Genomic DNA, 27,875 nt, shown 5'->3' with positions numbered 1-27,875 from the left:
TTGGGAGTTATTTTCAGTGCCCGTTAAATCGTATTTGGGAATGGGAATTTTTTATCAATTGAAAGGCAATTAATAAACCGTTTGCATTTGCAGTTCATTAAAGCTGGGTTTGTTGGCCTCTTCTATTTCTTACAAATCTAAGCCAACACTGATTATGGTCATTAACTTCCAATGAACATACGAACAAACAAATTATGTCAAAACAACTTTGTTCTTATTAAAAGAGACCAAGACTTTTTTCCAGAAAAGGGTAACTTTCTTATTAAATGCCCACTGTGGCAATCAGTTGTCACCTGTTTTGTTCTATTTTCATGAATTTTGTGTATAAATTCTTTATATTTTCTGATTTTAATCCTTTCACATTTTACCTTTTGAATTCCTTATCGGGCAAAAGGGTATTCTCCAACCATGTACTCATACCCTGGTAGGATGACAGGTTTTGTTACACTGAAGTCCTCGGTATTTGCTACAAAGCAAAAGACTTTATTACAACATTCTGTTATCATTCTTTTATTCATTCACAGATATACACCTCTGTCATGTTTTATCCAGCATTTATCCAGCATTTATTTCAAAAATATAAATATGGTTTTAATCATTGAATTCTTCCCCCCATTTTTTTTTCTCTTGATTTCTTTTTCCAGTTTCTCATTCGAACACTTTGACATTTTTCTTCATCCTCTACGAAACCATTTTTTATAATGCAAAAGATATATCTCCATCTGGGTGTTTATAACATTTCCCCTCATCTTGGTCTTCTTCTACATATTTTCCATTGTCAAGACCATTGACCAATCAAGTAGGCAAAGACACCAGTATTTCTTCCATGCTCAGATCAGCCTTAGCCTAGGCATCGGCTTAGGCCATAGCTTAGGCCATAGCTTAGGCCATAGCTTAAGCCTTAGGCCATGCACTTTTCCCCCTAAATAGCCACTAGGGCTACTCAGCTGTATATTTTGACTAGACCGAATGATTTGTGTGAAATGAATGTCGTTTCATACAGGCAGGTAGCTAGTTTTGGACTAGCTTGCCGAGGCTACTTTATGAAGCAAGTTCAACTAGCCTACAGCACTGTAGACATGAGTTTGTATAGTGGGGTTTACACATTGCCTTTTTTTAAACTCATCTTGTAACTGGTGTTGTGAACAATATAAAAAAAGCGGGATTGCTACTGACTTAGATAAATTAAATAATTTTAGAAGAGACCCACCAAACCAACCCATTTACTTAAACATCCCCAAACTTCCATTGAGTGGACTATTCAAAGCTACATCTCATTATGTCAGTGTGAAAACATAGTATCTCAAAATAAGTATTAAGACAACCAGTTACAAACTATACAAATCATCTCACCAAAATTATCCTTGTGCACACACAAAACCTTTAGCACCGAGATATGGTCTTTTGTAAGGTATAAAGTAATTACCAAATCAAGATTTTTGCACTGATTTTACGTAGGTTTAAGGATCTAACTAAATTATTAGCCTTCTTTCAAGTGTTCTGGCAACACTAAAAACCTATCCAGTCAGATAAGGTGCAAAACATCTTATGATTGGGACGCAGCATTTACTTTGGATCACAGTTCGTCTGTACTTCCATGTATGTGATTGGTCATAGGTCTTACAAAAGCTATTCTAATAATACTAAAAGATGGTGATATAATCATGATAGCAAAGAAATATCTCATCTCAAAATATCCAAAACTGTGCTCAATGTTTTTTTGTTTTTTTTCTTTTTCTAAATCGTTTGGACAAGAGTTTGCATTCATGCATGTATTATATGAACCAGCTTTCAGGCACTAACAGAAAACTGCTTGAACAAATCCCAATGGTCTTGAAAACCCATACTGGTGGTGCATTATTGAAACATCAACTCTGAAACATGACAGCTTTTCTCTTGGCTCTTCCCTAGCTTCTGACTACTACCATCCTTCTAATCAGACCTAATGCCAACTCAACTTTCTCTTTTGGGTGTCTCCAGTCAGAGTGTGCATCTCTTGAACATATGTTTTCCCTTCACAGTGGTCTCATCAGTTTTTTTGGTACTTCCTCAACCACAACTTCTCAAACTTAACAACTCATTTTGTCGGTATTATAAAGGGTTCTCATTTTCAGTCAGTTCAGTATACTTTCACGTAAACTATGAATTAAACTGTTAAGTGAAAGTTTGAATATTTGTTATCATATGAAAATGACTGGTCAGCATCATTGACAAGTTTTATACCTGATTTTGATTCAAATTAAAAGTAAACATTTCATTAGGTTCAAGAGTTTGGTTTTTATATCCACAATCCTACAATTTAGTCACTTGGTGCCAGGATTCTAAGAGACAAGGTCAGAAAGATGTAAAATATACCCACTAGATCCAAGAGGAAGTTCCATGGCTAAGAGATCACCTGATTGAAAGGGTTCATAGTGCTTGTGGTTTGGGGTTCTTACTTGGTTTATCTGGGTTCCTTTTATAATCAAAAGCTTTGTCTGGGTTCCTTGTAGAATCAAAAGCTTTCTCGATGCACCTTCTAATACCATTCCTTCCGTCTTTTTCTCACCCTTGCTGGCTTCTGCTCTTGACTCATACAACCTTCCTCCTCTGTAAATTTGTGCCTTCTCTTATAAAAACTCCTCTACTTTTGTTTTGCAACCCTACAAATGTGTTGTAATTCACTCATTGTCAATCCATTTTCACCACTTCTAAACTGGTACTCTCAACCTTTCATCTCGAATGTCTCTACCACTGACCTCTAAACCAACTTCACCCCACTTGTTTGTGGTCTTGATCCCTAACATGTATGCATGGTTCACCTCCCTGTCGATCGTTCATGGTGGATTTTCTAATACACTCCTTGTCTTCCATTCTGCCTGTTTTGTCCTTGGTTCTACCCGTACCTCAAGCTGCTCTCCTCTCCTGTTTCTCCTAACTTAACCGCCCCTTTCTGTGTGTATCCAACTGTTCATCAATCCCTCTTCACCTGTCCACCATCTGATCATGTTCATCCTTTTCCTCTTCTACTCTTCCTCTTGGACTGTACTCTTCCTTTCCTTCTGTCCTCCTCTTCCATCCATCTGAACCTTTCAATCATCTTATCATCTTCATCCTTGTCCTCCTGCTCAATTCCTCTTTCTCTTTACTCTACTCTTCGTTTCCTTCTGTCCTCCTCTGCCCATCTTGTCTTCCAAACATCAGATTGAAGTCTTCTCCACATACCGCATCAATGAGGCTAATCCGTAATGGCTGACAGAAGGTAGTTAACCAATTTATTTTTTATCAGATACTATTTTTTATTTGAAAGGACTAAAAAGACTATCAGTGCAAGGTTTTTTTGGTGAATTGGTGCGAAGAAACTCTCAGGCATGTTTGCTTCGTTTTTGAAAAGGCAAGGGCACCAAGGCATTTTTTCCTTGATGAAGGCCGAGGGCACCCTGTGAGAAAATTGTAAATTTGTACTGGCGCATTTCAAGGGCACGAAGGCAATGACCAGGGGGCATGGAGGCAATCACCTTTATTTGTTGCCTCCGTGAGGTATCAGGCCTGAACCTTTGTGCAAATGTTCAGAATTTTATGTTCAGAATTCAGAAAGAGACTTTATTCAGCTTTACCTTTTCTGGCGAAACAAAAGTTATTTATTTTATCATAATTTAATCAGTGTTGTTGACTAGATTATGCTAGTTGCTAAAGTGATTCTTATGTTGACATTAGATGACTTTATGAGGGTAGCGATCTCAGGAAAAATCTTCAGGTGCTTCTAGAAGGCACATCAACTGATTCTATGTTGCTCATCAATAGCAACATGTATCAGAAGGAGCATCAAATACTTCTAGAAGGCACATCAACAGACTTAGAAACCCCATCAAGGACTTCTTTAAGGCTTATTATCTAGAAGGCAATTCATCAATCTGTGGAAGGCACATAAGTATCTACCAAGAGGCCCACCAACTGCTTCTGGAAGGTACATCAACAAGCTATAGAAAGCATACAAACTTTTAATTTAAGATACAAAAGGGCTATAAGAGAACCCATCAGCTGCTTCTGGAATACACACTAACTGCTTCTGGAAGGCACATCAACAAGCTATAGAAAGCATACAAACTGTTTATTTAAGATACAAAAGGGCTATAAGAGAACCCATCAGCTGCTTCTGGAATACACTCTAACTGCTTCTGGAAGGCACATCAACAAGCCACAGAAAGCATGAAAACTGTTTGTTTAAGATACAAAAGGGCTATAAGAGAACCCATCAGCTGCTTCTGGAATACACTCTAACTGCTTCTGGAAGGCACATCAACAAGCCACAGAAAGCATGAAAACTGTTTGTTTAAGATACAAAAGGGCTATAAGAGAACCCATCAGCTGCTTCTGGAATACATACTAACTGCTTCTAGAAGGCACATCAACAAGCTGTTGGAAGCCTATCAACCGTTTCTGTATAATACAACAGGACTAAAGAGGGGCCTATCAGCTTCTTTAGTACATGAACACACAGCATTTTGAATGTCGACCAATTGCCTCTTCAAGTTGCATCAGTAGGTCTAAGAAGGGCAATCGTTGCTTCTAGAAGGCACCTCAGTGAAGGGCAATCAGATGCTCCTAATAGGCACCTCAACAACATCCCGTCAGACTTGCTTCTTGAAGGTACTAACAGCAATAAGTAGAAACATCATCTGCTTCTGGATGGAATTTCAACAGCTTTAAGGGTATTGGTGAATAACAGCTACGGATGCAGATCAATTTTAAATGGCTGAATCAAGACTTATCTTAGTTCATCATGCCAAAGAAATTCTTTCAATTTTAGCTCCTGATTTGATTTTCAACTCAGTGTATCTTTCTTTTACTTAAGGGTATTTGGTATTTTAGACATTGTGTTTTCACTACCAGAAAAAAGGTGAAATGTTAGGTTGTATTTTATTGTGTTTCCATAATTTATGCCAGATATTGATACACCCGAGATAAGACAAGACAAGTGGTTGAAGTCACACTAACTATGCTGGTTTCATGAAATACAGTTTCAAACGAAAGTAACACTTAGTTAAAGATGCTATGTCAGATTTTTGGCCCCAAACATTGAAAAATAAAAAATTTTTAGTGAATGGTATTTCAAAGAGTATCACCCACTGTAACGAAAAAAAGTTTAACTTTTACTTTTAATGGTCAGGAACCATGACAAAAATTTAAAACGTTTCTTATAAAACACATAAGAATTGGTCACGTGATATATTGTTGGGATCCCGACAGCACTTTATTTCACTGCTACTAATAATTGGCGGACTTTTTCGAGCAATGGCTCAAATGAAAGCTTGTAACTTTCTCGACCCCCATCAAAATACTTATTGAATTTTAAATCAAATATTTTTGGGTCAAATCGGCCAAAAATCTGACATAGCATCTTTAAAAGATGATGATATTTCAAGAGAATGTTGCAACATGGACCTTTTCGCAAATACCCATTGCGCAAGCACTAACTGTTGAATGAGGTGCATGCCGGTCTAGCTAGGGATCAAACTTGATCGCTAGCTAGACCACCATGCACCTCATTCCACGCCCAACGTGCGCATACAGAGTATTTGCGATTAGGAGTGCATTTTGGCGACGCCAACCAGAAACATTGGTCATCGGTTGAGCATTTTTGCGTGTTCGGTTGAAGCGCGGTGACGATGCTGTTCAGACCAACTGGTAACCGACTTATTGACTCGGTTGGGTATGGTTGGGGGTCGCCAAAACGCACTCCTGGGGCCGATTTCACGAAACTTTACGCAACTGCGTTAGTCCACTTACGCAACGTTTATGGCATAAACGGATGCGCAAGTGGACTTGCGCAGTTGAATAAATTTCGTGAAATCGGCTGCTGGTCTTTTAACGCACACCCCTTAAATCACACAAACCATAAAATTGCTGTAGAGTAACCCACTTCACAATGAGACCACATATGCCACAGAAACGCATCAAGTCATAAATTGTAGTCAAATTTATAGAAATAATGTACAAATCAAACTTGGCTTAACTGTGTGAAAATTGTGGGTGTGTGAGAACCATGTGGTTTTATTTTCCGAATCTGACCTCATTTTGGGGAAATTGCTTTACATCTCTGAGCCATGTAGTAAGTGTGATTTAATAGCCACAACAACGATGTGTTACCTCCTCTTTCATCTACTATTTTTTATGTTTAGAAATTGTTTATTGAACATTATTATAATAATAAGTTGTGTGAATAAAAGAGATAAATGTATATTATATAGAAGTTGTTACAAAAACACTTAATGTTAAATTTGATTCTATACACGAAAACAAACACATTTTAAATTGTGTTGAATTTTGTATGTAAACAAATGTTTAATTTGAATCTATAAACTTTGTTGTTTTTTTAAATTGTGTTGAATTTTGTAAAATATATATAACAAAAATTAGAGTTTCATGGGTTTTGTACCCATGCTGCAATGTTGCATTGAACGTATGAATTACAAATGCACTTACTACACACATAATAACTCGTTTTTAAGGAACTGTTAAAGGCAGCGGACACTATTGGTAATTACTCAAAATAATTATTAGCATAAAACTTCACTTGTCAACCAGTAATGGGGAGAGGTTGATAGTATAAAACATTGTGAGAAACGGCTCCCTCAGAAGTGACGTAGTTTTCGAGAAAGAAGTAATTTTCCACGAATTTGATTTCGAGACCTCATGTTTAGAATTTGAGGTCTCGAAATCAACCATCTAAATGCACACGACTTCGTGTGACAAGGGTGTTTTTTTCTTTCATTGTTATCTCGCAACTTCAACGACCAATTGAGTTCAAATTTTCACATTCTTTTTTTTATGCACATGATGAGATACACCAAGTGAGAAGACTGGTCTTTGTAAATTACCAATAGTGTCCACTGCTCAGCTGATAAATGTCATGCTTAGTGGTAGCAGGGCCAGATTTCACAAAAGCTGTTCATGTATTGCACTTGTCGTGCTAACTACACCAAATAAATTAGTGCATTGTATTTTATAAACAATCAAGCAGAAATAATCGCACAAGTTCACATTCACAATAACTTTGTGTTGATGTGCCACTCTGTTTATGCAGTAAGAACCACTGGTGGGAATAGCATGCCACTTGCTTTGCTTACAATTTAAACTGTGCTATAGCCTTTCCATATACATGTAATTCTAGGATATCAGCCACTATAACTGTGCCAGATAGAGCCTTTCCATATACATGTAATTCTAGGATATCAGCCACTATAGACCAATATCACGGTGCAGCCATCTTGAATTTCTTACATTGATATCAATGTTATCAAACCGAGGTTGGAAGAACAAAATAGTCTGGTTCCTAATTGCAAAATGATTATTAGCATTCATTTTTGTTATTGGATATGAGGAACATGACCAAGATGGAGGCAGCAATTCGAAGGTCTATACTATACTAGGTGTGAAATCTTTGACTGGTTTCCTGCTTAGCTTTGCTCAGTAGAAAATTGTTTGGGAAATATTACTGCTTGGACAGCTCCCAAGAAACAGCAGCTTAGGCACACTGTAGCTAAGCACAATAAAAGTATGCTTACCCCAAAAAAAATTACTAGCCAAGAAAAACAAATGTACAATTTCTGACTGGTATCCTGCTCATTTTAAGCAATATTCAGTCCTTAAGCAGCTCTATGAAATCGGACCCGGGTCATCAGCCAAAGTTCCATGTGATGTATAAAGGCACCAGGCTATTTCACATCTGAGTCTCACTTTGACTCTCATAGACTTAGCAATAGTAGATACAGACAATTTTGTGTATGGTACCCCCAAGTCCATTTTAGACAACCATATGCTGCGGAATTATGTTTGCTTCGTCGCTTGGTTTCCTTTTTTAGATTGTTTGTTTTATGATGCTGTTACAACAAAGCCAAAGTATGAAAGCAAAGTATTCCGTGGAAATGTATTCAAATGACTACAATAATGTCTAAATAGAAGTAATAATTCTCTCCGGTTAAATTTTTTTTTCACAGCACTCGGAAAGCACCGAGTTTGTTGTGCTTATCAATCAATGGTGTTGAAAATCAATTGTGTATTAAAGCCGGACTATTGTACGCTTGGTTCTTTGCATGTTCCAGGCCCATTGCTTATATTTTGAAATTATTTTTAATAATAAATTATGACTACATGCAATGCTAAAGCTAGTTGATTATGGTCACCAGTTAGTTTCCTTTTTGAAGACCATTTGGCATTTTACCTTTAGGCCCTATTCATTTTGGGTCTTCCTTACACTTTGAGTTTCATTGCATATCTATAATTGTTTGGTCTTTTACGTACTGAAGGACCATATAATAACTTTTATTTGACAGCATTATGTACATCTCTTGTGCAACATGTTTTTGATTTATATTAATCTATTAATAATTGTGTGTACGAATTATGCAACATTCCGTAATTTTTCTCACCTTTCTGATCTTATGTAATCTGTGTAAAATTATTATTAACACACCAGTACGCCATTTTTACACATAACTAGAACACTATTTGGTTTGGGTAAATTTGTCTGGATATAGCCTCACCACGTGCACTCCTATACCTCAAAAAGGCTAATTTAGGTATGTGTACCCTGTTTGAGGTAGTATACTTGGTGGATATTCATGATGGTTGTGCATGGCTTGTGGAGGTATTGTACATGAAATGATGTACCAGTCCTTTTGTTGGCCCCATATACCTCCATAGGGGTTAAATATACCTCAATAGACGGATATACCTTCATTAAGGTATATTTTCCCAGATTGATATTATGTTGTACCAACCCACCATAACAGGTCTTCATCGACCTAAGGTTATAAATTATCCATTGGATATGTACCCATCTGTTGAGGTTGTTAAGCTATCTAAAAAGGCATCATGACAGAATTGGCGTTTGCGATTTTAAACCCCTTTGTACCAAAGACCTCTTGAATGGGAAACTTTGAGGCGCTAGGTGGCAGCAGACTTACCAGGTAAATTTCCATTGTTGACGTATTCTGAGCATGCGCACATTACCGAGAACAATGGATTTTACCTGGTAAGTCTGCTGCCACCAACCGTCCCAAAAGTCCCCCATTGGCCGCCATCTTTGATGACAATCAATGGAAACGTGTACGCACTGTGTACGACTCTCGGCCAATGATATCCTTTTCAGCACGCACGACAGCCAGTGCAAAGCGCTATTACAAAAGGTTTTCTTGAAAGAAATACAAACCTAACCACGCAAAGATGTATATGTAGGCCAAGAGATTTGTTAAAATCAAAGTTTGGTTTTAACCTCACCATGTGTTGTATAGTTTGTTGTATAGTGTATAGAAGACATAGGATTGTCACCCAATTGTTTTCCAATCGTCACTATAAAAAAGGGTTCCAAACTCGGTAGGGTCGTACACTTGTACATGTGATAGTTTGGATGAAATTGATGTAAAAGGCAGTGGACACTATTGGTAATTACTCAAAATGTTTATTAAAACCTTTCTTGGTGACGAGTAACGGTGAGAGGTTGATGGTATAAATCATTGTGAGAAACGGCTCCCTCTAAAGTACCATAGTTTTCGAGAAAGAAGTCATTTTCCACGAGTTTGATTTCGAGACCTCAGATTTAGAACTCGAGGTCTCGAAATTAACCATCTAAAATCACACAACTTCGTGAAACAAGGGTGTTTTTTTCTTTCATTATTATCTCGCAAGTTTGATGACCGATTGAGCTCAAATGTTTTACAGGGATGTTATTTTATGCATATGTTGAGATACACCAACTGTTTAGGCTTTGACATTTACCAATAATGTTCACTGCCTTTAAGAGCAGCGGGGCCTTTTTCGAAATGACGGCTCGGGCATGTCAGGTTGCGGCTACAGCTGTTACTGGTTATGTTGGTCAGCCAAGCATACGCTTCAACACACGCTTCAACACGTGTAGGGATGTGGTCCGGCCAGCCATAGCTGTAGCCACAACCACTGACACGGCCAACAGCTCCGTTATATTACTCAGAAATCAAGCACTTTCTGCACTCATAAAGATTGACGGAGCCTATGAGCCAATGCCAGGTTTTCGAAAAGGCCACTATAGTATGTAATTCGTTTGTATTATATACATGATGAGATTCATGATAGCTCAAATTGCCAAAAGTAGAATATCTATTGTATACCATTAGGAATGTCTTCCCTGCACATAAAATGTTCACCACTTAACTTGGACAGCACTTAATAGCTACGAACATTTAAGCTTAAATTTAAAGCACCCATAATATTACTTAAAGATTTGATAACAATCTGTATAACTGTATCTGAAATCACCCAATGTACTTTATTACAACATTCTATTAAAACTTATCGTCCATTTGAGCACTTTTGAATATTTTGGAGTGACTTAAATGCTTTTGCATTACAGGCACTGGACACTATTGGTAATTACTCAAAATAATTGTTAGCATAAAAACTTACTTGGTAACAAGCAATGGAGAGCTGTTGATAGTATAAAACATTGTGAGAAGCGGCTCCCTCTGAAGTAACGTAGTTTTCGAGAAAGAAGTAATGTTCCACAAAAATATTTGAATTTGATTTCGAGACCTCAGAGTTAGATTTTTGAGTTTGTTCGTTTTTTTTCTTAATTATCTCACTATAAATTTGACGACAAATTGAGCTCAAATTTTCACAGGTTTGTTATTGTATGCATGTGTTGAGATACACCAAGTGAGAAGACTGGTCTTTGACAATTACCAATAGTGTCCAGTGTCTTTAAAGAAGTTTCTTTTTAAACCGTAAACTACAACATGTACATGTACTCGGTTTTCAAAGATGCATTGCGGTATCTATTTTTTAAGATGGCGCTTTTGCAAAATGGGCAAATCAAGAATGATATGAAGTTTAGGCTTATCTTGTGTTGTTTAGTTGTTTTTATTACAGTACATGTTTTGTAAGGTTGGCAAGAAAAGAAAAAATATAACCCTTCCAGTCAACACAACAAGTAGACTTGGAGGGTCATGGATCCGTAATTTGCCCCCACCCTAAATATTTATCACATGACGCCAGTAAAAATTCGCTTGTGTAGCATAATCTATTCTTAATGTTTTTAAAGTCACCATTATGCATATAAATAGATTATACACGCAAGTTAATATTGTAATTAAGTTGTGCAATTGACTTAATGTTACTTTAAGATTAAAATACATTTATTGATAAATGATAATGATTAATTATGATATCAGTTTGTAGTGTTATCACATTGTAACAGAATATAATTGAACAATAAATGTTTAATATGAAAAGATTGATATAATTGCTGTACATTTCTTGTTTGTTCTATGATGGTGAAACTTTAAATATTGTAGATTCAAAATATTTACAACCTTTCACTTATTGCACGAAAACATGCGCCAATGATTAAAATATATTGTAAAATTGCGGTATTATTTCACATCCTTTAGCCACATAAGAGTCGCATATGTTGATATGTATGTTGTGCATAATTAATGTACGTGGCATACGCGAATGCAGTTGGAAGCTGAGGTTGACTGAAAATGAAAAATAATAGAGTGGGATAAACCCCTGCTCGGAACCATCAAGGTGAGATCAGTGACGTAACAAGAGGGTGCAGGAGTGGGATTGAGCCCCTGCTCAGAACCATCTAAGTGGTATCAAAGAACAATCCTTGACCCAAAATGAAATCAGTGACGTAACAAAAGGGTGCAGGAGTGGGATTGAGCCCCTGCTCAGAACCATCTAGTGGGACTCGAAGAACAATCCTTGACCCAAAATGAAATCAGTGACGTAACAAGAGGGTGCAGGAGTGGGTTGAACCCCTGCTCAGAACCATCTAGTGAGATCGAAGAACAACCATTGACCCAAAGTGAAATCAGTGACGTAACAAGAGGGTGCAGGAGTGGGATTGAGCCCCTGCTCAGAACCATCTAAGTGGGATCAAAGAACAATCCTTGACCCAAAATGAAATCAGTGACGTAACAAAAGGGTGCAGGAGTGGGATTGAGCCCCTGCTCAGAACCATCTAGTGGGACTCGAAGAACAATCCTTGACCCAAAATGAAATCAGTGACGTAACAAGAGGGTGCAGGAGTGGGATTGAGCCCCTGTTCAGAACCATCTAGTGAGTTCGAAGAACAATCCTTGACCCACAGAGAAATCAGTGACGTAACAAGAGGGTGCAGGAGTGGGATTGAACCCCTGTTCAGAACCCTTTCACCTTATTTCCCAAAGTGAGAGTCGCAGAACAATCCCTGACCGAAAATAAATCAAGTGAAGTTAGCATGGATGCATGAGTGGGATTGAGCCTTTTGCTCAGAACCCGTTCCCCCCTTTTCCCCAAAAGAGATCGAAGAACAATCCTTGTCAGAAATGAAAAAACAGTGATGTGGGATTGAGCCCCTGCTCAGAACCCTTTCCTCCTTTACCCAAATGAGATCAAAGAACAATCATTGACCGAAATGAAAAGTCAGTGATGTAACAAGAGGGTGCAGGAGTGGGATTGAACCCCTGCTCAGAACCCTTTCACCTTCTTTCCCGAAGTGAGAGTCGTAGAACAATCCTTTACCGAAAATAAATCCAGTGAAGTAAGCAATGGGTGCAGGAGTGGGATTGAGCCTCTTGCTCAGAACCCGTTCCTCCCTTTTTCCCAAGTGAGATCGAATAGCAATCATTGACCGAAATGAAATCAGTGACGTAACAAGATGGTGCAGGAGTGGGATTGAACCCAGTGCTCAGAACCCTTTCCACAAATGAAATCGAAGAACAACAACCCTTGGCAAAACACAAAACAGAAAACCGGTGACGTTAGAAGAGGGTGCAGAAGTGGAGCTGGAATCCTCTCACCCTCTTTGCTTAAGTGAGATCGAAGAACAATCGTGTGTACCTTTAAATCCAGTCAAAGATATTTCTACAGTGAACAGAATATAGGCCTATTGATTTGCGAACTGTTTGGGTTTTGCAATTAAAACAACTTTCGTGCATACCTTCTCGTGGATCACATAGATTGTGTGTAAAATACACATTGGTCTCATGAACAAATAGTATTTATCCATGGCATTTGCAACTGAGTTACCTTTAGTGTGAGACCCCGATCCCCCTCTAACGAAAAGAAAGTTGTAGAAACCCAGCCCCCCCCCCCCTTGTCACCGAGGAAAATAATCCCCGAGTCGTGAGGTCAAAATGATGTGTGTTTATCGATGTTGACACAATCTCTTTGCATATAGCTGTCGGAGCTCGAAGGATTAGGTTGAAAGGAATTCAATACAACCTGGGACTTAAAGCCAAGATGACTTTCTAGTTAAAAAGTTAAACCATGGAGGGAACTATTTTTTCCTTCATGATTTAAAGCCATTATACACTTTCGGTAAACGGTATTGTTCAAGGCACACACTTCGTGTATCACAACTTATATATAAAATAACAAACCTGTGAAAATTTAGTCTCAATCGGTCATCGGAGTCGGGAGAAAATAACGGGAAAACCCACTCTTGTTTCCGCGCGTTTCGCCGTGTCATGACGACATGTGTTTAAAAAAAAAATCCGTAATTCTCGCTGTCGAGAATTGATATTGTTTTAATATTTTCTCAAAAAGTAAAGCATTTCATGGAACAGTATTTCAAGAAAAGTCTTTCACCATTACCTTCTGTAAACCCTGTAAATTATTTGTAAATCTGTGAACTTTTTCTTCTTTCTGTACCGTAAGTGTATAATGGCTTTAACCATGGAGGTAGAACTGTACGTCCTCAATGGTTGAACTAACTCAATGGCTGATTTCTTACCACCGTGATCAAAGTAATGACAATTAGCGAACCTGATTTCAATTAGGCTTTTGAAGTAACGTAATTTCGTGATTAAAACCCCTGTGTTTAAAGTTTGGAAAGTTTGAAACGGTTTGAACGGTTTTATGTGAAATTTGGAGGTTTTTTATAATGGTGAAACTAGCAAAGGCGTTTAATTTTGTAATTGTTAATAGGCCTTCATTTTTACTCACGTTTCATGTGTTCCCTTGAAATATACTTTATTGATAAATTAAAGTTTGCGGCTAAATGTACCAAATATTACAGTGGTAAAGTAGGCAATGGCAAACTTTACCTCTAGCCCTACACGGAGGACTATGGGGTTCAAATAGGGTAAATATGATATTAAAGACACTGGACACTATTGGTAATTGTCAAAGACCAGTCTTCACACTTGGTGTATCTCAACATGATGCATACAATAATAAACCTGTGAAAATTTGAGCTCGATTGGTCGTCGGAGTTGCGAGATAACTATATGCAAGAAAAAAACACCCTTTGTCACACGAAGTTGTGTGCTTGCTTGATTTCGGGACCTCAAATTCTAAATCTGAGGTGTCTAATTCAAATTCAATTAAAAAACTATGGCACTTCAGAGGGAGCCGTTTCTCACAATGTTTGATACTATCAACCTGTCTCAATTACTCGTTACCAAGTAATTTGTTATGCTAATAATTATTTTGAGTAATTACCAATAGTGTCCACTGCCCTTTAAGGAATTGTGCATTCTCCATGACAAGTATCATGAACTTCGGCACACAGAGGAGTTTGTTATGAGAAAGATATTTGAATAAGACTGTCGCAGATTTGCCCTTTTCTATAGCTACAACAAGCAATTTTCCAAATGGCCGCCACTGCTGGTAATTTTTTCCCACTGTGAATTATTGTTTGTGTAAAAGGGCACACCTGCGGTTGCCCTATTAGCCAACTATCTTTCTCATTACATACCAAATTTCTTGCTGGCTTCAAAGACACAATCCCCTTACCCGCCTAACCATACCACTTCCTGCACACAAAAACCCTTCTAGATGTTGCTTTCATACCATTTATTGATTAAGAGCTTATCCTAGGGGCTTAGGGTCTCTGTTCCGTCCAAAGAGGATTAAGGCATAACGTCGATAAAGCATTGTGTATATATAAACAGACCGGGGGGCTATAATCTCACCGGATACCAAAATGGAATTGGGTTGTCATTGACTATAACTGTAAAATCCGATAATGCTGATTAGACATACAGCGGTAGATAAGTCCCAATGTGCTACGAGAGCAGTGTGTACAAACACTCGACATGAAGCTACTATCTGTTCATTAGTCACGTCAGAAAAGTAAAATGTCCGTTTCACGTATGCAAAAGGGCCATTATTTAGGTGTTGGCATTTGTAACACTACTGAAGGTTATTTTGACAAACAGGCATGTGATTTGTTTCTTAGGATTTAAAAAACCTTGAGCCTGTAGATTTTATTGAAAGAATAAAAGCAGTCAAAAGAGAGAAAGAAATGGACTACAGAATGCCCAAACTTTGAGCTTTGTATTTAGTGATGCACAAAGTCTTCTGAATTGTAACATCGGAGGTTTTGGGTCTAGAATAAGTGAAGAGCCCATGCCCCAAGCCATCTTTAATAGGAGTAATGTCCACATTCGTCAAATCTCAGGGAGGAATATGGATTGCAAATAGTATAAAACTGGAACTGATACGTGAAATTATTGAACATTCTGTTTCTTATCTTGTCATATAAAAGTTGTTTTTTATTGTTATAATTTAAATGAGTAGTGTTGCTAAAGGTATATGCCTAACCGTAAATCACAGTCATGCTCATCCGCAATAACATACATGGGGTGGATTTCACACAGAGTTTAAAGACTAGTCTTATCTTGAGTTAGGATGAGTTACTCGTCCTATCTTAGGACTAGCCTTACGTTTTCAGTATCTCCTAGAACTAGTTCTAAGTTAGGGGCTAGTCCTACCTCTTAGTGAAATCGACCCCTCAAGTTACAAAATAGTGTGCGTCTTGTGAAAACACTATTCCTTAAATTTTTCAATGAAGAAGTGTTTTTGTTTTGTATCTTGAATTTGTTTGCTTTTCTTGCGTAATTAAAGGTGTTTTCAAGTTACGAAGTATATTATACACCGTTTAAGAAAAAATGGAAGCACTTATACTGTAGCCCTGTTTTAATTCTGTTTGCTTAATATTGAAATAAAGTTTTAAAGAACAATATTAAATTTACTTGATGTACAATAATATACAAATAGCAGTTCACAAGAATGCATATATTACAAAGTAAGCATTTGGTAAAACTGGTAACTGTTAGTTTCAAACTTAAATGGAAGGTACACGTTTGGTAGTTACTCAAAACAAATATTAACTTAAAAACTTACTTGTTAACAAGCATTGGGGAGCTGTTTATAGTATAAAACATTGTGGGAAATGCCTCCCTCTGATGTAACTTATTTCTCGAGAAAGAGGTAATTTCTCTCTAAAATAATGAAAAACTTCTACCATAGAAGTCTTTCATTCTTATCTGAAAGCACACACATTCGTCCAACAAGGGTGTTTTTTCTTTCATAATTTCCTCGCAACTTCGATGATCAATTGAGCCCACATTTTCACAGGCTTGTTATTTTATGGTTATGATGGGATACACCAAGTGAGAAGACTGGTCTTTTACAATTACCAAACGTGTACCTTCCCTTTAATAGATCACAGGGGAAACAAGTTAATACAACTACCAACCCAATATATACAAAGAAGATGAACAAGTTACCGTTGGTTAATTCGATCGTCATAATTTAAATAATTTTTAAGAAGCTATTCTCATGTGATCGAGGAAGTTCTAAACTTTCATTTAAAACACTGAATGAAAAACATCTGCAACGATTGGTAATAAATAAGATAGTGAAGAAAGAAAAATGGTTCGTTATTTCTTTAATGTTGCAAGTATTTTGTACATTTTGAGAAGCTTGTGTTTCTTTTTGAAACATCAGCCCGTCAAACTTCGTTTAGAGAAATCATTTCATTTCGTTTGTCTTTCGGCAAAACAAATCCCTGTGTGAAATAAACTGTGGTAAGATAATGACGGTTGTGGTAAAATAGTTGAACAATAAAATGTTCTGATATCTGCCACCAACGTGTCCTTCGGTGTGACGCCTCTGTTGGTATGTGTTTTGAGTCCCTCAATTATTAATATATATCGGATGGCCTATAATGTGTTTAAAGACACTGGATACATGTGGTAATTGTCAAAGACCAGTCTTCTCACTTGGTGTATCTTAACATATGCTCAAAATAACAAACTTGTGAAAATTTGAACTCAATTGGTCGTCGAAGTTGCGAGATAATAATGGAAGAAAAAACACCCTTGTCGCACGAAGTTGTGTGCTTTCAGATGCTTGATTTCGGGACCTCAAAATCTAATTCTGAGGTCTCGAAATCAAAATTCAGAATATTTTAGTGGAAAATTACTTCTTTCTCGGAAACTACGGTACTTCAGAGGGAACCGTTTCTCACAATGTTTTATACTATGAACAGCTCTCCATTGCTTGTTACCAAATAGGGTGTCATTCTAACCATTATTTTTGAGTTATTGCCAATAGCGTCCAGTGCCTTCAAACCAATCCAGCGATACCCGAATATGGTATAATATATGCACGAATGTACAATCATGAATGCATACATACGTTACATTACGTTATCTATTTATACAAGTATACCACTTTGTCATGCGGTGTGCCATCTCTCTTAATCTAAGTTTTGAATCTCTCAACTATTTATTTACATATTGGATAGCATGTAAACCAATGGGTTGACAAATCCAGCGATATATGAATCTGATAGCAATATTTGCAGGAATGTACAGATATAGCATGGATGTTGGCATTAGTTACAATTTTTATTATCTATAACACAAGTGTATCTATATACAAGTGTAGACTACTTTGTCCTTCGGTGTGACATCTCTTGTTCTGGATTAGTTTTGGGTCTTCAGGTATTAATAAGCATATTGGATGGCCTATAATTTAATGGGTTAACAAATCTAGCATTTGCATGAGTGCAATGCTTGCATGAATGTTCCAGTGATAAAATTAATATTTACTTTATGTTTTGTTTATTTGCGTAGACATATCTCCACTATTGACACGGACACTATTGTTAATAAATTGTCAAAGACCAGTCTTCTCACTCAGTGTATCTCAACATATGCATAAAATAACAAACCTGTGAAAATTTGAACTCATTTGGTCGTCGAAGTTGCTAGAGAATAATGGAAGAAACAACGCCCTTGTTGCACAAGTTGTGTGCTTTCAGATGCTTGATTTCGAGACCTCAAAAACTAATTTTGAAGACTCGAAATAAAATGCAAATCTTTTAAGTGAGAAATTGCTTCTTTCTCGAAAACTACGTTACTTCAGAGGGGGCCGTTTCTCACAATGTTTTATACTATCAACCTTTCCCCATTGCTCGTTATACCAAGAAAGGTTTTATGCTAATAATTATTTTGAGCAATTAACAATAGTGTCCACTGCCTTTAACTCCATATTATTAATTAGCAAACCAATAATTATGATTCAAGTCTGTTTGTAGTACATGCGTGTACTACAAACAGACATTGGCCAACTTGATTTGCTGAGCAGTTATATGGAGTCAGTGAAGTTTTGTCTTTTATGACACCTACATTTATTAATAAAATAATGTGGGTTTGAAACTTCAGAGATTAGATTGATTTTGTTAAAGGCCTACGTGAGAGTAACGTTGTGATACCGGTTACTTTTGCCGTATAGTTGTAGATTCGTAAAAATAGTTAACACTTTCAACAATAGAGTGACGTCACATAAATAGTTTAAACAGAAATATTGCCTCAGAAGTTAGAAACAAATTAGAGGGTTGCTATTTGTGTTTAAAAACAACTTCTTCGCCATTTTTAATGCAGTCGTAGTTTTTAGTTATTGTTTGCAAACTGCAAGTTTGTTTTATCAGCTACTGACAGCACTTTGGGTTCTATGGAGTGGTGTGGCGGTCGCCACTGAACTCCTAGCCGACTGACTAGCCCCAGAAGCCCGCCTGCCCTTCTTCCGTGTCTCGCCTCCCTCTCTGTCTTCGGAGTTTTCAGATAATCCAAGTTTCTTCACATGAGTCTCAGACAAGGCCATTGCCATACGAACCCTGTACAACCAAGACTTGTCTTTAAATGATGAGGTAACAGTGAGCGCTTTAATGGCTCGTTCCCAGGTAGTGCTACCTGTAAGACCCTCATACAGGCCTACCGTCGACCGGGGGATATTCTTGTCTACAGGGGAGTAGAAGAAGGGTCTTTCAGAGTCTCTCACCCCGCTGTTCGGAGGGAGTGGAATAGAGCAATCCAGGCTTGCGGCTCTGTTGCGTCGCCTGCGTTCAATGTCACGTTTTTCTAATGGAGACAAGGACTTCACGGATTTGTTTGATTTCTGGTCGGTTTCTAAAATGCGTCCGACGGACGTGCCGCCTGCGGTGCGTATGTATGAGGTGTTACCGCTTTCGCTCTTTGTAATGTCAATACGGGATTCTAGATCTGTAGCACGGAATGTTCCCGCGTCCGAAGACCTGCGCGATTTCCCTTTACTGGAGGTGACATCCGGTAGGGTTATTGGTGGTACACCGACAATGCTGCGACTACGGGGCCGTGGCGGGGAATCAGCTTCCAGCTCATCGGTTTTGGAGTGTAATCTCTCCCGGTACTTGCACACGACAGACGGGGTTTTAGTGCCGTGGATGCGGGGCAGTTTCTCCACGGAGCGTTGAGGGATATCCACGAGAGACCCGACGGTTCCCCGCCGGGCAAGTTCGACGTTTTTCGTTTTGATACTTTCCAAAGTCCGGGATCGTGGACTTGAGTTCATAAGGCTGTCGGTGAACCCGTCAACTTGGACGCCCTGACCGCAGAGAGCTCCAGGGAGATGGGTTGATCGACGAAATTTCACGCTGGATTTATAATGACCGTGAACCAATAGGACTTTATCCTTTGCTTTGTCACACCATCTACGTATTGCAGAGTAGATGAATAACGGAAGGGTCATAGCATTGAATTGAACATTAGCCCACTGCTTAGTGAGCAGATACAAAGCAACTTCTCGTTTATGCTTACGAAGTGAGACATTTAGAGCGGTTAGACCCATGCCGTCTTTGGTGTGAACACAGCAGATGTTGTTGAACACAAAAATACGCAGGATGCTGAGTTGTCCATGTTCTGCTGCTTCGTGCACGGGGGTCTTATAGGCTTCGATGTGAGAGCTCCGACACCATTCCTTAGATGGGTGATCGCCAACTTTCTCATCCGATCTCAGACCGTTTTTCAACATTGCTATTACGAGGTCCATATGGCCGTAATGCGCGCCAATGAATAACGCCACTCGCATTTGAAACCTACAAACCGCTTCATCTGTTTGGTTAAAGTTTCGAACAACCGCAGCTGCATGTCCAAAAATGGCTGATTTTAAGAACTCATTCCAGCCGTCGAGTGTCTCCATTTGCAGGGAGCAACCAACCTCGAGTCCGTACTGACTCAGGAGGTTCAGATCAAACATCTCCTGGCCTGATGAGGTCAGTATACGGTAGACCGTCACCGGCAGCCCGATCTTCCGAGAGATCATTAACCGAAGCTCGGCCACCATGGAGCTTGAGAAATCCAGATTATCAGTTATCTCAATAATCTCATCGTTGAAACTGCAGTGGATGAAAATCTTCGGGGTGACTTCCTCTCGCAGACTACACTTTAGAGTCGACCCAGCGTTGATGCCAACCTCGTTCAGCACCCAGTCGTCCTGCAGCTCGGCTCCCTGATAGGATACCACTATGAACTTCTTTTCGCTTCTGCTCTTAGTGTCAATGTGGAAGAGTTCTTGCACTTTGTCTTTGACAAGTACAACAGTCTCATAAATCTGCACGTCTAGAGGCAGCCGTTTCTTATTGTAAAGAGCCGATATTCGAATCATTTTGAAGCTTTGCTTGCGTTCAGTACAAAATGTCCAACTGGTTTTCAGATTCGGAATGTTTCGTTCCGGTCAAAGTTGTTCTCACTTTCGTTGGGTCTGTGAGCAGAAATAAAAATTATTACTTCTACCAAGTTTCAGTCAACAGGTTTTCATTACTTTAGCAAGTTCATAAAGTTAGACAATGAAGTTGTGTTCAATCTTACCGTGCTATAAATCCACACGCAGCATCACAATGAATCCAGTATTAAAACACATTTCACCATTCAACAGACTTCTAGTACTCTATTTGCAGAAGTTTCACTTTTCCAACGCACAAATCAGATGATGCATTGCTTCGCCGTGTACCGTGTGTTCAATGTTTACATTTAATCTCACCACACTAAAGTGAAGTTGATCACTCAATGTGTAGATTCAGTGTCGAGAAAATACTCTGCATTTCTCCCCACATTCCGAAAGCAGAGAGGTTATTTTTAGATGAACCACTTCAAAGTCCTCTGGTGTATCGTTGAAATTTACGGCAGGAACATGAGGCACTCGAGGTGATGGAGACCACTCTCTTTCTGATGGGTTCAGTGAAGTGTTGTGGCACGCGATATGTATGGACTGAAGTGTACTGTGTCTAGCCCACCGACCCTTACCGTTAAGCCCCCTCTCAACGGATACTAATCGGCAAATAACAAAAGATGATCAGATAAACATTCTGTCGTTTCTAAGCACGGAGTGTCTCACCGCCCTTTTTGTGCTTATCGATTAAGAGCTTTTGCCGGCAACTTTTGTTTATGACCTTTCGGGAATTTGTAACGTGTAGTTCGAGTTGTTGTGTGTGATGCCTCCTCTCTTTAGACTTGGTTGTGATCGTGGCTTTTATTCTGCCCGATAGCCAATACAATAATTCCCGAATTAGCGCCCTCTTGTAGGTTAAACTCCGTCATAGACCTGAAATTGGGTTCGCTCGTCCCCAGAGCCTTGTCTTATGGGAACACGTATCAAGCACGCTCATTATAGCCCATCCCACCGGTCCTGGATAGACCTGGAGGCCGCTGGGCCGAGCGAAATAGTTTGGGAGTGTAATAGAATAATGCGGGGCGTTTTTGTTGCTGGTGCAGAGGAATAACCGCGACCTCAGACTTGATATCAAGTCTATCCTCTCAATTGCTGCACGTGTATTTTTAGCAATGGTTTGTTTGGTTTAACAGGCATTGAGGTTGTCACTTAGTGAATGTTGCATTATTAACAATGTTTTCATCGAGGAAATGGATTGTGTTTGTTGAGTAACAAATTGAATGTGTGTGTGCTTTAGGATTATAATGTATTAATAATGTTCTCTTGTGTTAGTTAGTTTGCCTTTAGGGGGTTGTCTAGTGTAAAAGCTTCGGTGCGCATTGTCTTCTTTTCTTGTTTCAAGGGTATCCTACACCTTATTGATGCTCTTGATCAAAGGAACTGGACACCTTTGGTTATTGGCAAAGATCAATATTCTCACTTGGTGTATCTCAACATATACATGAAAGAACAAACCTGTGGAGAGTTGTGCTAAATTTGTCATCAAATTTGCAACAGAATAATGAAATAAAAAACACCACACTACTTTGTGTGCCTTCAGATGCATAATAAGTGGCTTCAACTGATGTCATAATTATTTGAGTGAGAAATTACCTGTTTCTCAACTACATTACTTCAAAAAAGGCAGCCGTTTCTCATTCTCACAATGTTTTATACAAATAGCTCTCTATTGCTATAATAAAGTCTTTACTATAACAATCCCTTTTGAGTATTAGTGTCCAGTGCCTTTGAAAATACCAACTCATAAGTTTCATAGCCAGTCGGTTTGGAATTAACATAAAAACAAACGGCATACAACAGTTGGCTATAGAGACACAGAACTGACCGATATACGGACATTTGCATAGTGTCAGATTTGCGGCTTTTGCTGCGGCTATAGCATAGGGCTATGGCTAGCTCATCGCAAATGCATATTCATCAAATTGTAGTCAACAGCTACAAGAAAAATGTTGACGGTAGAGGGCGCCTTCGCCTTCAGGAAGAGTTGCGACTATCTATTTGACGGAGAAGAGTTGCGGCAGTATGCAATTAAAAGCCATTTTGTGTCCCCTAGAACCCATGGGTTGTCACAGGGTGCCAGACTAGTCTGCCCATTGGGTTGCTCTGCAATGGATCGAAACTGTATAATGGTTGAGTGATAATTATTAAAACAGCTCTGTGGTTTTCGGAAACTAGTGACATTTTCAAAAAAAGGAACCAAGCCAAGCTTGTGCGTATATAGGCTCCGTGTGCCCGTTGTGTTAAGAGTTTCTGTCGCCTGGGATTCTATGCTCTGCGGAAGATTGTCTAGAAATTTCGTCTGATAGCGCCCTCTGTTGGACAACTTCCTTAAGTCCATGGTACTAAACTTATGAGGGACACATACTGGCGAGTGACACAATCTCCTCCTGCACCATAAGCGCTCCTTTGTCAAAACGGCTTCGAAGCAGAGGACAAAGCTGAATCATGTGGCTTTGCGTAATAATAATATAATACTCTACCAAACAAGGTACTCAAGGCGCTGAGTATATACAAACTTCCAGATTTAATAGGTTATTGCAGTGATGAATTCTGAGACCCAATTATGTAGCACCTTATAAGGTCTTACAAGGTGCTACGGCACATACAACAGCCACAGCCAGGAACACCGGGGCGAACCCCCTTCCCTTTTCGATAAGTGCACTGGGTTCTTTTACATGCGTTACACAACACATGGGACCAACGGCTTTACGCCCCATCCGAAGGACGAAGCAATGGTTAGGTGTCTTGCTTAATGACACAAGTGTCACGGCTGGGGATTCGAACCCACACTCTGCTGATCAGAAACACCAGAGTTTGAATTCGGTGCTCTTAACCGCTCGGCCACGACACCTTTTAAAAGCATCATGTGAAGACTAATATATTCTAAGAGAACCAAGTGCGCTGAGTAACCATGGCAGAAACTGTGAAAAGTTCTTGGTTCTCACTAATAAAAGCTTACAGGTTGGTTAAACAGCGCCCACTTCATAAAGCATGTTCGCACAAAAAATTACTAAGCATGAAACGTCTTCCTTGATAAAAACAGGATTACCAACCAAATTTCCACGTGATTTTTAGGATAAGCAAACAACAGCTGATTACCCGTAACAAGCAATATGCAACAAATACAAAATTTGGTCAAGCAAGAAATTTCATGCTAAGCAAATTTTTGTGCTTACAGGCTTTATGAAATTGGGCCCTGGTTGGTTACCAGGAACAAACTGCTCATCAGCTCCAACGTGGGCTATTTATGTATATTAGTTTCCCCTTAGAGGGACTTTTAAAAAAAGGGAGATGGGGATTGTCTAAAAATGTATTCATGTGGCAGAATGCACAGGTGCACTTTAATCTTAACAATAATTCGATTTGTTTTGTTTTCTCATTATTTACTTATTTATTTAAGATTCGGTTTACAATGATTTGTTATTATTAATTGAATTAAGGTCCTTATAGTTATGTTAAATACTTAATTCTTCCAATTAGTGTGTAAACTCATTCATATTCAATATTGTTTTTAATATCAATATATTTCTGTCCATAATTGAGCCATCTCGAGTCCGTTAATCACACGACGTTTTGTGTCAAAATCCTTATTTCCCACCCAAAAATGTAATTGAAGGTTCCGAATATATTATGTAAACATTTAAAATTATAATTTTAAGCAATAAATCAATTACTTCTACAACTTGAAATACCGATAGCAATGATTAAACTTGATACATTACAACAACATAATTTAAAAGGAACTTGTAATATAGTGCGCCACCAAGAATGTAAAAAGGAAAGGTTATTTAAGATGATTGTCGCCATATTATTTGGTTTAAAGAGGCAATCAGTTCAAATTTGCACAAATTTGTTTATGAGAAAGGCTTCAGGCCTGAAGCCTTTCTCAGATTCAAATAATCTTTTGAAAAATTACCTCTTTCTCAAAGACTGCGTTACTTCAGAGGGAGTCGTTTCTCACAATGTTTTCAACAGCTCTTCGTTGCTCGTTGTCAAGTGAGTTTCCATGCTAATTGTTGAGAAGTCACTAAAGGGTCAAGTGCCTTCAAACGTGCCCGGTGCCATTTTTGTGCTCTATGAAGTTGCCACTTATGTGCTTTTCATGCAAAGGGAATTTTGTTTTCTTAATTCATTCAAAAAAGGGAATCCTTAAACTAAATCAACATTTTTGTTTTGAGGATGGAAACTCTTAAGTGCAGACAAAACTTTTTCCATTCAAGCTGGGACAACAAATTCTTGTTTTATTTTCATACTGCATTTTTTAAGGGAGTAAAATTTACCTTTCCAAGTTTCCCATTTTATCCCTGCTGAAGAGGTCACATTTGGCAAATTGTAAAGTCCATTCAAATTCGTCGAGTCATTTAAACAGAACTTAAACCACCAGCCAGATTGTCCAGATAGCTGTGAGCATGAACCTAATTGATAATAATCATTGTCAACGTCACCTGTGCTAAATAGAGAGCTTTCATGATTGGAAAGTGCGTCTCCGGCAGTACCATTGTATATACCGACGATAAGCTTGTACGGGGCGTTCATTACGGAGAAAACATCGTATTTTGCCCAAGCCACTCCCCCGTCCCAGTCCTCCATATCAACTCGAAGAGTCCATCCCGATTCTGCTGTCAGCTGATTAATGATATCGTTCCCGAGCCAGAACTCCCCATATAGACTGCCGAAGCCTCTCTTGTAGTCGGTCCATTTGCGGGAGAAGTTCTCACTGCCGTCTTGGCGCCTCTGAATGACGATCCAGCCCCCACCGGCCGTGTCCATGTCGCAGTACACTTCGATACCGTCTGGTTTAAAGTTAGGGTATATCATATAGACACCGCTTTCGACAATTTCTCTTGATACACAGCTTTTCCGTTCTTGATCAGTCAATGTGGTGCCTTCCATGGAGGAAGATACGACCTCCTGGTGAGTTGTAAGGTCATTCATTGTGGTGAATTCCAGGGAGGGAGATATGACCTCTTGACGGGTTGTGTGCTCAGTCGATGTGGTGCCTTCCAGAGAGCGAGATACGACCTCCTGGTGAGTTGTAAGGTCATTCATTGTGGTGAATTCCAGGGAGGGAGATATGACCTCTTGACGGGTTGTGTGCTCAGTCGATGTGGTGCCTTCCAGAGAGCGAGATACGACCTCCTGGTGAGTTGTAAAGTCATTCATTGTGGTGAATTCCAGGGAGGGAGATATGACCTCTTGACGGGTTGTGTGCTCAGTCGATGTGGTGCCTTCCAGAGAGCGAGATACGACCTCCTGGTGAGTTGTAAGATCATTCATTGTGGTGAATTCCAGGGAGGGAGATATGACCTCTTGACGGGTTGTGTGCTCAGTCGATGTGGTGCCTTCCATAGAGCGAGATACGACTTCCTGGTGAGTTGTAATGTCATTCATTATGGTGAATTCCATGGAGGGAGATACGACCTCCTGGTTATGAGTCGTGTGGTCAGTCATTGTGGTGAATTTCAGGAATCGAGTTACGACCGCTTGATCAGTTGCAATTCCTCCGTGATTCAACGTGGTGACCTCCATGGGGGGAGATACGACCTCCGGATGAGTCAAACCGAACTCGTGAAAAGGGCTGAGTGTGTCTACATTACCATCATAATACACAATACCGAATTCTGCGGAAAAGTGGTCAGGAAAATCAGATCTGGTTGCATTGTTCAACTCACAGATACGACTATTGTAGTTGTAATTAACAGAGAGGCACTCTGGTACAGAATGACAAACACTGACACAAAGTCCACTTGTGCTCATCACCTTGCTCCAGAATACAGAATTTATTAAAACCCGATCGCCAGAAGCAAAAAATGTATAGGATAACTTGCCACAAGCAGTTTGCTCAGACACGTTGATTTGGGTTATCAGGATCAAGACAAGCACAAACGATTGAAGAAACCGTCGTCCTGAGCTAATGAAACTTGAAATGCCTTCCATGGTTTGGCTTCTTTCTTCAACAAATATCAGAGTAGAACTCGAAAGTGAATGAGATTTTGTGTGGTGAACTCATATTTATATATCGCTTCTGCCGCGAACGAAATGGCTTAGCGTATAGTTTCGGTAAGCAGACAAATTACCAGCTATAAGTGCCTTTGTTTGGACGGAACATGTCGTTGGTGATCAACGAAATTCTACCAAGGAAACAAACTTGCTAAGCAGAACCTTGGGAAGCAGCTTAATGGAGTAAGTAGCATGTGGCCTTTTAGCAGACACAGGGCTTGTTTCTATGAATAATTAAAACGTCTAATGGCATGGGTGTACAATGGTCTTCATTGTTTTTAATTGCTTCCTTACTAATCCGTGGATTAATTTGTTTGTATGGCTTATGAAGCTGGATTAAAGGATTGGTGAACTAATCACTTTTTATAAATAATTAGTATTATACTGTCGTCTTCACTTTTGGTCAAATCAACTAATTGTTTCGACCTTAACCTAAGTGGTATAGGCATGGCCAGCTGGATTAAGGTATTGTACTATCTAACAGCTTAGATAGGAGTTGGCCTACCAATAGTTCATTAACCCCTTTATGTTCCCAACAGACTACATGTACACTGCAAAAACTGGGGTGTTAAAGACACTGGACACTATTGGTAATTGTAAAAGACCAGTCTTCTTACTTGCTGTATCTCAACATATGCATAAAATAACAAACCTGTGAAAATTTGAGCTCAATTTGGTCGTCGAAGTTGCGAGATAACTATGAACGAAAAAAAAACACCCTTGTCACACGAAGATGTGTGCTTTCATCAGATGCTTGATTTCGAGACCTCAAGTTCTAAATCTGAGGTCTCGAAATCAAATTCGTGGAAAATTACTTCTTTCTTCAAAACTAAGTCACTTCAGAGGGAGCCGTTTCTCACAATGTTTTATACTATCAACCTCTCCCCATTACTCGTTTCCAAGAGTAAGGTTTTATGCCAATAAGTATTTGGAGCAGTTACCAATAGTGTCCACTGCCCTTTAAATTGGTTCTCTTGGTATTGTGACAGCACCGATACGGTGTTAATTTCACCAACGATGAATGGGGATAAATAACACCATGCTGGTGTTAATAATAATAGCAGTATTTATAAAGCGCCAAATTGCTAAAG

The 27,875-nt window shown here is 39.0% G+C and overlaps 3 protein-coding genes across 5 annotated transcripts in view; 1 reads left to right on the top strand and 2 right to left on the bottom strand.

Moving 5' to 3' along the window:
* LOC117290603 (protein rogdi homolog) overlaps positions 1–4,387 on the top strand; it is a 29,780-nt gene extending 25,393 nt beyond the window's left edge. Inside the window, exons 12-13 of one of the 3 annotated variants that reach the window (XR_004519058.1) lie at positions 645–3,241; positions 3,697–4,387. Coding sequence is in view for 2 of the 3 variants with exons in the window: in XM_033772061.1 (XP_033627952.1) it covers positions 3,184–3,228 (45 nt within the window). In the remaining variant the exon portion in view is untranslated. Of the gene's footprint in view, positions 1–644 lie in introns of all 3 variants that reach the window. The other 2 variants (XM_033772061.1, XM_033772062.1) reach the window with 2 other exon arrangements.
* Positions 4,388–18,726: 14,339 nt separating this feature from the next.
* LOC117290470 (protein ANKUB1-like) lies at positions 18,727–20,721 on the bottom strand. The gene has a single exon (XM_033771886.1). It carries the CDS (start codon positions 20,719–20,721, stop codon positions 18,727–18,729), a length of 1,995 nt encoding a protein of 664 aa, XP_033627777.1.
* Positions 20,722–21,132: 411 nt separating this feature from the next.
* On the bottom strand, positions 21,133–26,235 carry LOC117290469 (angiopoietin-1-like). Its single transcript, XM_033771885.1, has 2 exons — positions 25,293–26,235; positions 21,133–21,383 (listed from the first exon to the last, which is right to left on the bottom strand). Exons 1-2 carry the CDS (start codon positions 26,233–26,235, stop codon positions 21,133–21,135), a joined length of 1,194 nt encoding a protein of 397 aa, XP_033627776.1.
* Between the last annotated feature and the right edge of the window lie 1,640 nt (positions 26,236–27,875).

This window comes from Asterias rubens, chromosome 5 (assembly GCF_902459465.1).
Source record: "Asterias rubens chromosome 5, eAstRub1.3, whole genome shotgun sequence".
In the NCBI taxonomy this organism is placed as follows: domain Eukaryota; kingdom Metazoa; phylum Echinodermata; class Asteroidea; order Forcipulatida; family Asteriidae; genus Asterias; species Asterias rubens.
This window is presented reverse-complemented; position numbering and strand designations above follow the sequence as displayed.

What these genes read in the sequence shown, in the direction of transcription:
- LOC117290470 (XM_033771886.1), bottom strand. Translation starts at nt 20,721, where the DNA reads ATGATTCGAATATCGGCTCTTTACAATAAGAAACGGCTGCCTCTAGAC.
- LOC117290469 (XM_033771885.1), bottom strand. Translation starts at nt 26,235, where the DNA reads ATGACTGACCACACGACTCATAACCAGGAGGTCGTATCTCCCTCCATG. An exon ending in CCCGTACAAGCTTATCGTCG is followed by an intron (nt 21,384 to 25,292) that starts GTATATACAATG and finishes TTTGCCGATTAG; the next exon opens with TATCCGTTGAGAGGGGGCTT.